This window comes from Dermochelys coriacea, chromosome 14 (genome assembly GCF_009764565.3).
Source record: "Dermochelys coriacea isolate rDerCor1 chromosome 14, rDerCor1.pri.v4, whole genome shotgun sequence".
Classification (NCBI taxonomy): Eukaryota; Metazoa; Chordata; order Testudines; family Dermochelyidae; genus Dermochelys; species Dermochelys coriacea.
In genome coordinates this window covers 35,499,197-35,511,446 of record NC_050081.1, presented here as the reverse complement: position 1 = coordinate 35,511,446, position 12,250 = coordinate 35,499,197, and the positions used below count along the sequence as shown (strand labels likewise).

The following is a 12,250-nucleotide window of genomic DNA, read 5'->3' as shown; positions in this document are numbered from 1 at the left end:
CTGGAGCAGCAGGTGCTGAGTGGGGGACTCTTCTTGTTTCAGATGCTGGTGACCTTCGAGGAGGTGGCTGTGTATTTCACCCAGGGGCAGGGGGCTCTTCTGGACCCCGCACAGAGAGCCCTTTACAGGGACGTCATGCAGGAGAGCTACAAGATAGTGACTCGCTGGGTAAGGGATTTTCGTCCCCTCCGTTATTGGAATCCGTGGGGCCTGCGTATCTGAATCTGGTCAGTTTCTTCCCTGGTCAGTTAGATCAGAGGCGAATGGGTTCCATAATGCACAGCTGCTGTGACAGAGACCTCTCCAGTGGGACATGGGTGTCAAAACCCAATGGACAAGCTAAACCATCCCCACCCCTCCAGCTTTCAAAGGGGCATAAATCCAGCATTGTCCTGTCTGTGTTGTTTCTTGGCTGCGCACACAATCCTGTTCACCTCCCTCCTTGGCAATATCTCCAGCCATGGGGAGGGCTCTGGGTTCTGCAGGTTTAGAAAGAGGCAGGGAATGTCCTTGGTGACAAGTACTCCACCAATACTACATGCACCCTAATCCGGTCTGATTTCACCCTCTGCACAGGATTTCCCATTCCCAAACCTGAGCTGATCGCCCGGTTGGAGCAAGGGGATGAGCCATGGGTGCCCGATCTCCAGTCCTGCGAGGAAGGAAGGCTTCTGAGATGCACTCACACAGGTGAGGACTGACACAGAGACCATCTGGGGAATGAAGGAAAAGTTTGAGAATCCCAAAATAAGGTGTTAATAGCGCCCTCAGTTCTTCCTCATCTCAGCCAGGACAAGGCTGTAGTCAGCAGTTTTCGCTCACGGCATTCCACCCAGCCTCTTAGCTGCAGGAGTTTGTTTCCCAGCTTTCCTCCCTTGTTAGTGTTTGAGTGGAGGCAGAATCCAATTGCTCAGTCTTTCTGTTGGGTTTCCCTCAGTGCTATTCCTCTGTCTCCCTAGCACAATGACTCCTGTCTCAATTGTGTCTCTCCCAGCAGGTGCTGAGCGAAGGAGTGAGAATGAGGAAGGGAATTGGCATCAGGAAGTTCCTGGAGAAGTGCAACCACAGGGGCCCTTGGTGGGAGGAGCTGAAGGGAATTTTTCTGACTGCACTGAAGAGGGAGAAGCCTGAGGAAATTGGCACAGGTTAGAGAGGCTTCTGGGAAACCACCCTAGGAACAAAGTGGATGAATCTCTTAACAGTGGGGGAGGAGATGAAGATCCCAGAGCGCAGCAGACTAATCCCAAGGAACAGACACCCTGGCACTGCCTTCAGTGGGGGAAAGAATTCATTGTGAGATCACGGCTTGTGACACATCAGACAATCCATACTGGAGAGAAACCCCTTCAATGCTTGGACCGTGGGAAAAACTTCAATAAGCGCACAGATCTTAATAACCATGGGAGAAGCCACACTAGAGAGAAGCCCATTCAATGCCTCGAGTGCGGGAAACCGTTTCAGTTCAAAGTCTGCATGAACATCACATAAGAAAAGCCACACAGAAGAGAGACCCCACAAGTGCTTTGACTGTGGGAAAAGTTTCAAGCAGAGGTCAGACCTTATAAAACATCGGGCAGTCCACACAGGAGAGAGACCCCACAAGTGCTTTGACTGTGGGAAAAGTTTCAAGCAGAGGTCAGACCTTGTAAAACATCGGGCAGTCCACAAAGGAGAGAGACCCCACAAGTGCTTGGACTGTGGGAAAAGTTTCACAGAGAGGTCAAACCTTGTTCAACATCAGGCAATCCACACAGGAGAAAGACCCCACAAGTGCTTGGACTGTGGGAAAAGTTTCATAAGAAGGGCAAAGCTTGTTGAACATCAGGCACTCCACAGAGGAGAGAGACCCCACAAGTGCTTGGATTGTGGGAAAAGTTTCATATGAAGGTCAGACCTTGTTTTACATCAGAGAATCCACACAGGAGAGAGACCCTATAAGTGTTTGGACTGTGGGAGAAGTTTCACACGGAGATCAGTGCTGGTTAAACATCAGAGAATCCACACAGGAGAGTGACTCTATAAGTGCTTAGACTGTGGGAAAAGTTTCAGACAGAGATCATACCTCATTAAAAATAGGGGAATCCACACAGGATGGGACGTAGTCCACTCCCAGTGACTGAGGAGGAGGGGTCAATACCAAGAGAGGGAAAATTGCTTTTGTAGTGAGCCAACCACTCCTAGTCCCTATTCAGGCCCAAATTTATGGTGTTAAGTTTGCAAATGCATTGTAGCTCTGAAGTTTCTCTCTGAAGTCTGTTTTTGAAGTTTTTTGGTTGAAGGATGGCTACTTTTAAATCTGTTATTGAATGTCCAGGGAGATTGAAATGTTCTGCTACTGGCTCTTCTATGTTACCATTCCTGATGTCAGATTTGTGTCCATTTATTCTTTTACATAGAGACAGTCCGGTTTGGCCAATGTACATAGCAGAGGGGCATTACTGGCACATGATGGCATATATCATATTGGTAGATGTGCACGTGAATATGCCCCTGATGGCATGGCTGATATGGTTGGGTCCTATGATGGTGTCGCTAGAGTAGATATGGGGACAGATTTGGCAACCGGATTTGTTGCAGGGATTCTTTCCTGGGTTAGTGTTTCTGTGGTGTGGTGTGTGTAGTTGCTGGTGAGTATTTGCTTCAGATTGGGAGCTGTCTGTAAGCGAGGACTGGCCTGCCTCCCATGGTCTGTGAGAATGAGGAATTGTTTTCCAGGATAGGTTGTAGATCTTTGATGATGCGCTGGAGAGGTTTTAGCTGGGGGCTGTACATGATGGCCAGTGGTGTTCTGTTATTTCCCTTGTTGGGCCTGTCCTGTGGTAGGTGACTTCTGGGTATCCATCTTGCTTTGTCAGTCTGTTTCCTCACTTCCCCAGTTGGGTATTGTAGTTTTAAGAATGCTTGATAAAGATCTTGAAGGTGTTTGTCTCTGTCTGAGGGATTGGAGCAAATGCGGTTGTATCTTGGGGCATGGCTGTAGACAATGGATTGTGTGATGTGTCCTGGATGGAAACTGGAGGCATGTAGGTAAGTATAGAGGTCAGTAGGTTTCCTGTATAGGGTGGTATTTATGTGACCATCACTTATTTGCACTGTAGTGTCCAGGATTTCTTGTGTGGACTGGTTCAGACCGAGGTCGATGGTGGGGTGGAAATTCTTGAAATCCAGGTGGAATTCTTCAAGGGCCTCCTTCCCATGGGTCCATATGATGAAGATGTCATCAATGTAGCGCAATTAGAGGAGGGGGCACTAGGGGATGAGAGCTGAGGAAGTGTTGTTCTAAGTCAGCCATAAAAATGTTGGCATACTGTGGGGCCATGCGGGTACCCATAGCAGTTCCGCTGACTTGAAGGTATAAATTGTCCCCAGATCTGAAATGGTTGTGGGTGAGGACAAAGTCACAAAGTTCAGCCACCACGTGTGCCGTGGCTTCATCAGGGATAATGTTCCTGACAGCTTGTAGCCCATCCTTGTGTGGAATATTGGTATAAAGAGCTTCTACATCCATGGTGGCCAGGATGGTGTTTTCAGGAAGATCACCAATACGTTGTAGTTTCCTCAGGAAGTTGGTGGTGTCTCGAAGATAGCTGGGAGTGCTGGTAGCATAGGGTCTGAGGAGAGAGTCCACATAGCCAGATAATCCTGCTGTAAGAGTGCCGATGCCTGAGATGATGGGGCGTCCAGGATTTCCAGGTTTATGGATCTTGGGTAGCAGATAGAATACCCCTGGTCGGGGATCTAGGGGTGTGTCTGTGTAGATTTGTTCCCGGGAGCAGGGAGTTTCTTGAGCAGTTGGTGTAGTTTCTTTTGGTACTCCTCAGTGGGATTGGAGGACAGTGGCCTGTAGAATGTGGTGTTGGAAGGTTTCGTGGCAGCCTCCTGTTCATAATCCGACCTGTTCATGATGACTACAGCACCTCCTTTGTCAGCCCCTTTGATTAGAATGTCAGGGTTGTTTCTGAGGCCGTGGATGGCGTTGTGTTCTGTATGGCTGAGGTTATGGGGTGTGTGGGCAATTTCTCAGGCCTAAACTTGATCTATAGAGAGGAAAGCTTATTATATGGAAATGCTGTAATGCAAGAAACCTACAGGCCTGTGTCCTGTATGACTTAGGCCAGCATAGTAAAGTGCAGTAGGCCTGTGTCTGTTGACACAGATAATCGGTTAAGCCACTGTAGGTACATGGGAAGGGGCTGGAAAGCGGGCTGAGGGGGACCAAGCAGTGTCCGAAAGATCCCCAGCTGTATGTTATTGCACCAGCCAGCTCTGTAAAAACCCCTAGCCGCAATGTTGCGCCAAGTAACCGCAGATTTCGTTAAAGCTGATAAACAAGTCTGCGGTACTAATATGGAGTTGTTTTGCTATATTCCTTATAAGGCATTATTAATGAGGCTTGAGTATTTTTATTGTTTATTGATTTTATGGGGAGTGGGTTAATTTTTTATGTTTTTGTTTTTAAAGATTGTTGGTGTGCAAATTGTAATACCAATTTTTTTAATTGAAAGATTTGGCCAATTAAATTTTTTTTGTTTTACTTAAGCAAATGTATTAGACTTTAGTATATTATATTTTTTTGATATTATTTAAACACTTTCTATTTTAAGTTGAATTAAAGAAATTTTGCATTTTGATTTAACTTTTTTATTTGATATTGAACTGGACTGTTTTATGAAAATATTAAACATAGCATTTTTGGCCCAGCCCATGAGAGGAGGGCTTGCAGAGAGAGCCAATGGAAAGAAGACTTGATGGAGCAGCCAGTAAGGGCCAGTGAGGGTCATATAAAAAGGACTGTTCAGCAGAGTAGGGAGCAGTCTCTTTCTCCAGCCTGAGGGAGAAGGATTAGGTGCCTATAAAGGGAAGTGTCAGGAAGAGCAGTGCAGGGTGGGGTCAGGAGAGCAAGTGGAGCTGTAGCCTGACTGCCCACCAGACTGAAGCCCCAATAGGGGACAGGGAAGGTGCTGGGGCTATGGAAAAGTGGCCCAGGGATAAAGAGGTAAGCAGCAGAACTTGGAGGAGAGGCAGTTAAGTGCTGCTCCTAGAGGGTCCTGGGGGTAGGACCCAGAAAAGCAAGTGGGTCTGTCCCACTTGCTGCAAAAGAGCGTGGCCTATCAAAGAACTGCAGTTTGCTCCTGGTAGAAGGGCTAGACTAGGGGCTGCAGTTTGTCACCACAGCGAGAAGCTGGGAGCAAGGACTAAAGACTGATGGTTCCCCTGTATGACATGATCTGATTAAAATATGAACATATAGATCATTTTTGCAACCACTGTTCTATGTTTGCAACAAATCTTGTGCAAAAGTGGTCTAGTGAGGTGCCTAGGGAAACAATATCAATACCTGGGTATGATTATGCTATTTGTATGCATGTGTTATTTTTGTATTTGAAATTATGAGTATTGGCTACATACTTGTATTTCTATGAGTTTAATTCTGAGTAGCACCAGTGACGCAGTTGGCCAGGGTATTGTGAAGGGACTATTCAAACTGAGTGGCCCATCAAAAAGTACATTACTGACAATGGGCCTTTGGATAATGACAGGTTTCAGAGTAGCCACTGTGTTAGTCTGTATTCGCAAAAAGAAAAGGAGTACTTGTGGCACCTTAGAGACTAACAAATTTATTTGAGCATAAGCATCCGATGAAGTGAGCTGTATCTCACAAAAGCTTATGCTCAAATAAATTTGTTAGTCTCTAAGGTGCCACAAGTACTCCTTTTCTTTTTGGACCTTTGGAGACGCCAATCCACATCTGATGAGCCTTCCTGGGAACATTTAAACTAGCCTGTGGGCAATGGCTTCTACCTGTAAAGAACTGAGTCATGCATGGACAGGTGATTTGCCCGTGTAGTGGTTCATGTGACTGGACACCATCTTGTTGTTTTTCCCAGTAAGAACAATGAGGTTCCCTCCACATGACAAAAAGATATAAAAGGCCCTAGAAACATCTCCATCTTGCCTCTTTCCTGCTCCAGCTTCTCTGCTGCTCAAACCTCTGGACTATGCACTTATCCCAAGGGGAGCATTCCAACCCGGGAACGGAGGTCCTTCTAATGATTTCGAAGTAACCAGAAACTTGACTTAAGCCAGCAGTTTATTCCATCACTGCTATAAGCCTGAATCAAGAGTTTTGTGATTATAATATGTATTTGATTCCTTGGACCAATTTGAACTCTCACCTTTCTTTTTATTAATAAACCTTTACATTTTAGATACTAAAGGATTAGCAACCGCATGATATCTGAGTAAGATCTGATTTGTCTATGGACCTGGGTGTGTAGCTGATCCTTTGGGATCAGGAGAACCTTTAATTGGGGACACTTGTTTTAATAACCACTCATCCCCCTGACCCAGGAAGCAGTGTGTCTCCCCCCCCCCCACACACACACACCCAGGCTGTAGGGGGAGGAGGATAAAGAGGTGCAGGGGGAGTGGGGTGGGGGCAGGAGGGGGGTGCTGGAGATGCAGGGGACAGGCTGGGATGGGGGCAGGGGTGCATTGAAGGGAAGAGGAGCGATGCCTGGGGATCAAGGGGATTGTGGGGCTGAGGGGAGCGAGGCTGGAAGGGGGGAAGATGTGAGTGGGGGCACTGCGAGGGAAAGGGGGGGATGTGGGAAGGCAGGAGAGGGGAGTTTCCAAGGCAGCTTCTCCACCCCATCGGACACAAGGCCGGGGAGGAATGGAGAGAAGCTTTCTCCTCCTGGAACTGGTCAAACCACGTTTGGGAGTGATCCGGGGACTAACCCCTCAGGGTGCAGAGGCTAAGAGGCAAAAACCCAACCCCCCCTCCCGCCCACACACACACACACACACACACACACACGGCTCACAGTGTGTTATTGTCAGACACACCCATGCTGGTGAGGTCTGTGTCTGATGAGTTGAGGAGTCTGCCCAGGGCCCTGGTCTGATTTGCCTGCAGGACTCAAATCTCAGCCACACCAGAGTCAGAATGGTTTCAGAGTAGCAGCCGTATTAGTCTGTATTCGCAAAAAGAAAAGGAGTACTTGTGGCACCTTAGAGACTAACAAATTTATTTGAGCATAAGCTTTCGTGAGCTACAGCTCACTTGGAACGGAGTCACTGCTGGGTCTGGCAGGGGGGAGCACGGATGGGCCAATGGGATCAGCCTCTGCCTGCCTGTCCCCGGGGGATGCTGGGGGAGTCCAGGGCAGCTCATTCACAGGTGATGCCACCAGAAGGCTTCTGCTGCTGCTAAGGGAAAAGGGTTTACACTGCAGTGGGGGGCAATCCCCCCAAATGGCCCCTTTGGTTCTTCTCTTTTTCTAGCGTTTGGCTCTGAGTTGCTGTTACTGGGAAGGTCTAAAGAGCCTGGGGGGAATCTGGGGGTGATATGAACTGAAGCCCCTTCTGTAACCTCCCCCATCGCCCCTCTCGCCCCAACAGGCTGCGGAATCCTGTCCACATTTCGCTCCAGATCATCCTGCCTTCCCGGAGTCAGAGAAGAGAAGTGGCTGTGATGGAGCCAGCTCAGGTAGGGGATTTTCAGGGAGCTGCTGGGCAGGGGAGGGAGAGGCAGGGAGGAGACAGGATGTGAGAAACCTGCTGATTTTCTGAGTAGGCCCAACGGTGGCGGGGGAGGGGAAGGGGCCATTCCCCCATTTCTCAAACAGGATATAACCCCCCTCGGCAGGGCTGGGAACATTTTCCAGACTCCCAGTGCTGGAGCCTGAACCCACTGGCCAGAGACTGCTGTGAAATACGAAGGGAAGCTGTCGGGATTCCTGTCCCTGTCCCCGGCTCAAAGCTCTGCTTCCCGTATCAGTCTGCGGCTGGCAGGCGTGTGGGAAATGAGAAGACCCTGCCCTGCTCCATGTGCTGGGGTGGACAGGGAGCTCTCACCTTCTCCCCCCACCCCCAAAGCCTCCTGGCTGCTCTGAGCTGGGTGACGGTGGGATTCTGCTACTCTGGCCCTCCCACAGCTTCACGGTTTTTTTCCTTTCCCATGACTAGTGGGATTGTATCTGGGGCAGCAGGTACTGAGTAAGGGACTCTTGACTTTTTAGATGCCGGTGACCTTCAAGGAGGTAGTTGTTTATTTCACCCAGGGGCAGGGGGCTCTGCTGAACCCCGCACAGAGAACCCTTTACAGGGACATCATGCAGGAGAACTATGAGACGGTGACCTCACTGGATAAGGGATTCCTGTCCCCTCAGTTATTAGAAGCCATGGGACCTGCGTATCTGAATGTGTTCAGGTTCTTTCCCAGTCAGTTAGATAATAGGCAAATGGGTTCCATAATGCACAGCTGCCATGTGAGAAATACTTGCAACTCCTTCCCTCTCCAGTGAGACAAGGGTGTCAAAACCCAATGGACAAGCTAAACCATCACCACCCCTCTAGCTTTCAAAGGGGCATAAATCCAGCATTGTCCTGTCTTGTTTCTTCGCTGCACATACAATCCCTGTTCACTTCCCTCCTTGAGAATACTCCATGCATGGGGAGGGCTCTGGGCTCTGCAGGTTTAGAAAGAGGCAGGGGCTTAAGTGCGAACTGTGTGTGAGTCAGGAAGGCCCCCAGAGCGCACAGATCCTGGGAATGCCTAGTGAGGGTGTAATAATAATTCAACTCACCTCCTGAGACAACTTCATCTGTGGAACGGGGCTCAGTGATAATTTCCACATCCTCTTGGATTCCCCGTTCCTCCAGCAGAGCACAGGGACAGATTCCAATCATGGAATGTCCTTAGTGACAAATACTCCACCAAAGCTCCATGCACCCTGATCTGGTCTGATTTCGCCCTCTGCACAGGATTTCCCATTCCCAAACCTGAGCTGATCGCCCAGCTGGAATGAGGGAAAGAGCCATGGGTGTCCGATTTCCAGGCCTGGAAGGAAGGAAGGTTTCTGAGATGCACCCGCACAGGTGTGGACTGACACAGAAACCATCTGGAGAATGAAGAAAAAAGTTGAGAATCCCAAAATGAGGTGTGAGTAACGCCCCTAGTTCTCTCTCATCTCAGCCAGGACAGGGCTGTAATCAGCAGATATCACTCACGCCATTTCACCCAGCCTCTTAGCTGCAGGAGTTTGCTTCCCAGCTTTCCTTCCTTGTCAGTGTTTGGGTGGGATGTGGAAGCAGAATCCAATTGCTCAGTCTTTGTGTTAGGTTTTCCCTCGGTGTTATTCCTGTTTCTCCCCAGCACAATGACTCCTGTCTGGATTGTGTCTCTGCCACCAGGTGCTCAGTGGGGAAGTGGGAACAAGGACAGGAATCATCATCAGGAAGTTCCTGGAAAAGTGCAACCACAGGGGACCTTTGTGGGAGGAGCTAAAGGGAATTTTTCCCATTCCTGGGAGCAGGGAGAAGCCTGGGGAAATTGGCACAGATCAGAGAGGCTTCTGGGAAACCACCCCAGGAACAAAGTGGATGAATCTATTAATGGTGGGGGAGGAGACGAAGATCCCAGAACGCAGCAGACAAATTCCAAGGAAGAGGCACTGGCACTGTCTGCAGTGTGGGAAAGGATTCATTGTGAGATCACAGCTTGTGACACGTCAGACAATCCATACTGGAGAGACACCCCTTCAATGCTTGGACCATGGCAAAAGCTTCAATAAGCTCCCAGATCTTAATAACTATGGGAGAAGCCACTACGGAGAGAAACCCTCTCAATACCTCAAATGCGGGAAATGTTTCATTTGGAAGTCACAACTAATTAGACATCAGTTAAGCCACAGAGGAGAAAGACCCCATAAGTCAGGGTCTCAAACACGTGTGGTTATTTTCCATGGCTCACCAGATCCCTGTGCCCCCCCCCGCACCTACCCCAACATTTACAAAGAGTGGCTCCGGCCCGGCGTGCACCAGGGGCAGGGCAGGCTCCCTGCCTGTCTGCCCTGACTCCGCACCACTCCAGAAAGCGGCTGGGACCTGGGGGAGGGAGAGCACAGGGGTCCAGTTACCTCCCCCGAAGCTGCCATTGGCCGCGGTTAGTGTTTTGTCTGGACCTGTGTGTTTTCATTCAAGTGTTTAGGGGATTTTAGTTGAGAGAACAAGACAGTGGCCTAATTCAACCCCTTTGTGGGGATGACCCACTAATTATTGAGTTTGTCCAGCACAGTGAACAGACTGAGCAGTCCAAGATGCAGATTCCCGGGGTGCAAGGCGGGGAGTAGAAAACTGGCTGATGTTGCTGTGTCATTTAGTAACTTCATGAGTGTCTGGCTAATCACATTCAGTACAGTGCAGCCAGGAGTGAGTTTGAATGCTAGTGGCTGTGTGTGAGCAGAGCGTGGAGGGGTTTGTTGTTCACACGGGGAAGCAGCAGGGTGGATTTGATTTAATCATGGTGTTCTATATAAAAGTGCATTCTTGTTGGTTGTTATAACCTTAATACATATTCTTCACAACTCAGAGATAAATGTAGGTTTCATTTTTAGAAGGTACACACGATACATTTTTAAACAGTGATTTATTTTGGAAACTTTTCAAATGAGTTTTACAGCTATATCAGACAATGAATGTTTGGTTATTTCATTTCATTTAGTTTTATCATTGTTTGGTTATTTCATTTGTGTCATGCTGTATTAGGAGGAGAACATCACCAGACAGACATTTAAATTGTTTTATTTAACTAAAACAACAACGTTAAGTATTCTGGATTTTTTTCTTTAACAGCAAAGATATAATATTTTAACAGAAAAGCATAGTCCATCACATCTTACATTTATCTCCAGACATCTTCTCCTTGTCCAGATCTATTCCGCCTCCAACGGTCTTCTGTTCATTCAACTTTTTGAAACTTTGCACTTTTGGAGAGAGGTAAGGAATTGACTCTATGTACACAAATTTGCAGAGGGACAATAGAGGTGAGGTCTGTTATTTCTCACTTCTATATATTAATTTATTTTAAAACATTTTTGCTGTTAACAAGCATGTTACCTCTAGAGACACAAAGCCACAGTCTGAGAACTGGAAAACTAAGCATCTCTGATGGGATCTTCGAGACTAAGCACTGAGTCCCATTGGGTAGATGGAAAGATTAGCCTAAATAATCTATACAGAAGCCTATGGAACCCCATAAGATTGGGTCCTTAATGCATGAACTATAGGAGCTCATTGACAAATCTTTTCTTAAACATTACATGAATATATTGTCTCATACTATAGAATTAGAATTTATAATCCCTATTCCCTGATGAGATACATTATAGCTCAAAGATATCTTAATTAAAACTATCTTTAGATACGTGTTTTCCTCAAAAAACATTTTATCAAAAAATCCGATTTAAATTAAAAAACTGATATTTTTTTAAAAATCATTGATTTTTATTCACCCTGGGAAGCAGTGTGAAAGATGCCCTGGGATGGAGAATTAAGCAGTTCAACAATCCAGATTGTACTCTGGGGTATATCTCACACCCCCTGACTTCTCTGACCTAGCATGGCACCATTGGGCTTTCATCACCCTGATCTTGAAAGACAAGCTAAGCAGGGCAAACCAGAGAAGGGGAGCCAGCCGACATCCTCAACTCCACCGACTTTGATTTTGGCTAAATCTTGAACTCCCCCAGGCATGTGAGACATGAGCTTCTGCTGCCAGCCTTCCCCTCATGCCTCTGTTTCCTTCCCTATGGTCAGGGATGAAAGTAACTTAAAGGACTTAGCGGTATGCCGGATCCTGAGCAGGGGCCAGGTCCTCAACCGGAATTGGTGGGGTCTTTAAATCCCTGGGCCCTTTAAATTGAGATTTAAAGGGCCCCGGATTCCGGCTGCGGTAGCAGTGGCTGGGAGCCCCCCGCTCTTTAAATCATGGCAGGAGCAGTAGCTGCGGCAGTGGCCTGGAGCCCTGGGGCTTCAGCATCGATGTAAAGGGCCCCGGGCTCCGCTGCAGTAGCGGTGGCCAGAGCCCCCGGCCCTTTAAATCGATGCCCGAGCCCTGCTGCTGGAGCCCTGGAGTTCGGGCGGTGATTTAAAGGGCCCAGAGCTCCGGCCACTGCCAGGAGCCTCAAGCCCTTTAAACCGCTGGCCCGGGGAAGCTGCCCCCTGCCGGTGCGGTTGGCGGTGTACCAGCTCTTGCCAGTATGCCGGACCAGACCGGCTTATTTTCACCTCTGCCAGTGGGCTGAACTATTGTCCCCACACTTCTGCTCTCTCTCCCCTACAAATCTGGCCCAGCCAGCTGAGACACCCAGATGTGTTTCACCAGTGCCGGTAGCCTGTGACCAGAGGGGCAGGTGAGAGCAAGGCCGTAGCCAGCCCAATGCGGAGAGAAGTTTGCCACAGACGC

At 48.3% G+C, this 12,250-nt stretch overlaps 4 protein-coding genes across 11 annotated transcripts in view; 2 read left to right on the top strand and 2 right to left on the bottom strand.

Annotated features, from left to right (window-relative positions):
• LOC119842642 (zinc finger protein 239-like) overlaps nt 1-12,250 on the bottom strand; it is a 1,225,455-nt gene that overhangs the window by 410,383 nt on the left and 802,822 nt on the right. The window lies entirely within an intron of this gene.
• Nucleotides 1-12,250, bottom strand: part of LOC119843367 (zinc finger protein 664-like) — a 1,158,238-nt gene that overhangs the window by 492,032 nt on the left and 653,956 nt on the right. The gene's annotated exons all lie outside the window — the stretch shown is intronic.
• Nucleotides 1-12,250, top strand: part of LOC119842634 (zinc finger protein 879-like) — a 224,907-nt gene that overhangs the window by 88,635 nt on the left and 124,022 nt on the right. The window lies entirely within an intron of this gene.
• The window catches only part of LOC119843303 (zinc finger protein 436-like), a 33,634-nt gene that overhangs the window by 9,430 nt on the left and 11,954 nt on the right, over nt 1-12,250 (top strand). For 2 of the 4 annotated variants that reach the window (XM_043496723.1, XM_043496724.1), the window contains exon 2: nt 8,025-8,151. The exons of 1 other annotated variant lie outside the window; for it this stretch is intronic. In XM_043496723.1, coding sequence (XP_043352658.1) covers nt 8,025-8,151 — 127 coding nt within the window. Of the gene's footprint in view, nt 1-7,462; nt 7,493-8,024; nt 8,152-12,250 lie in introns of those variants that run through there. One more of the 4 variants, XM_043496727.1, reaches the window with a different exon arrangement.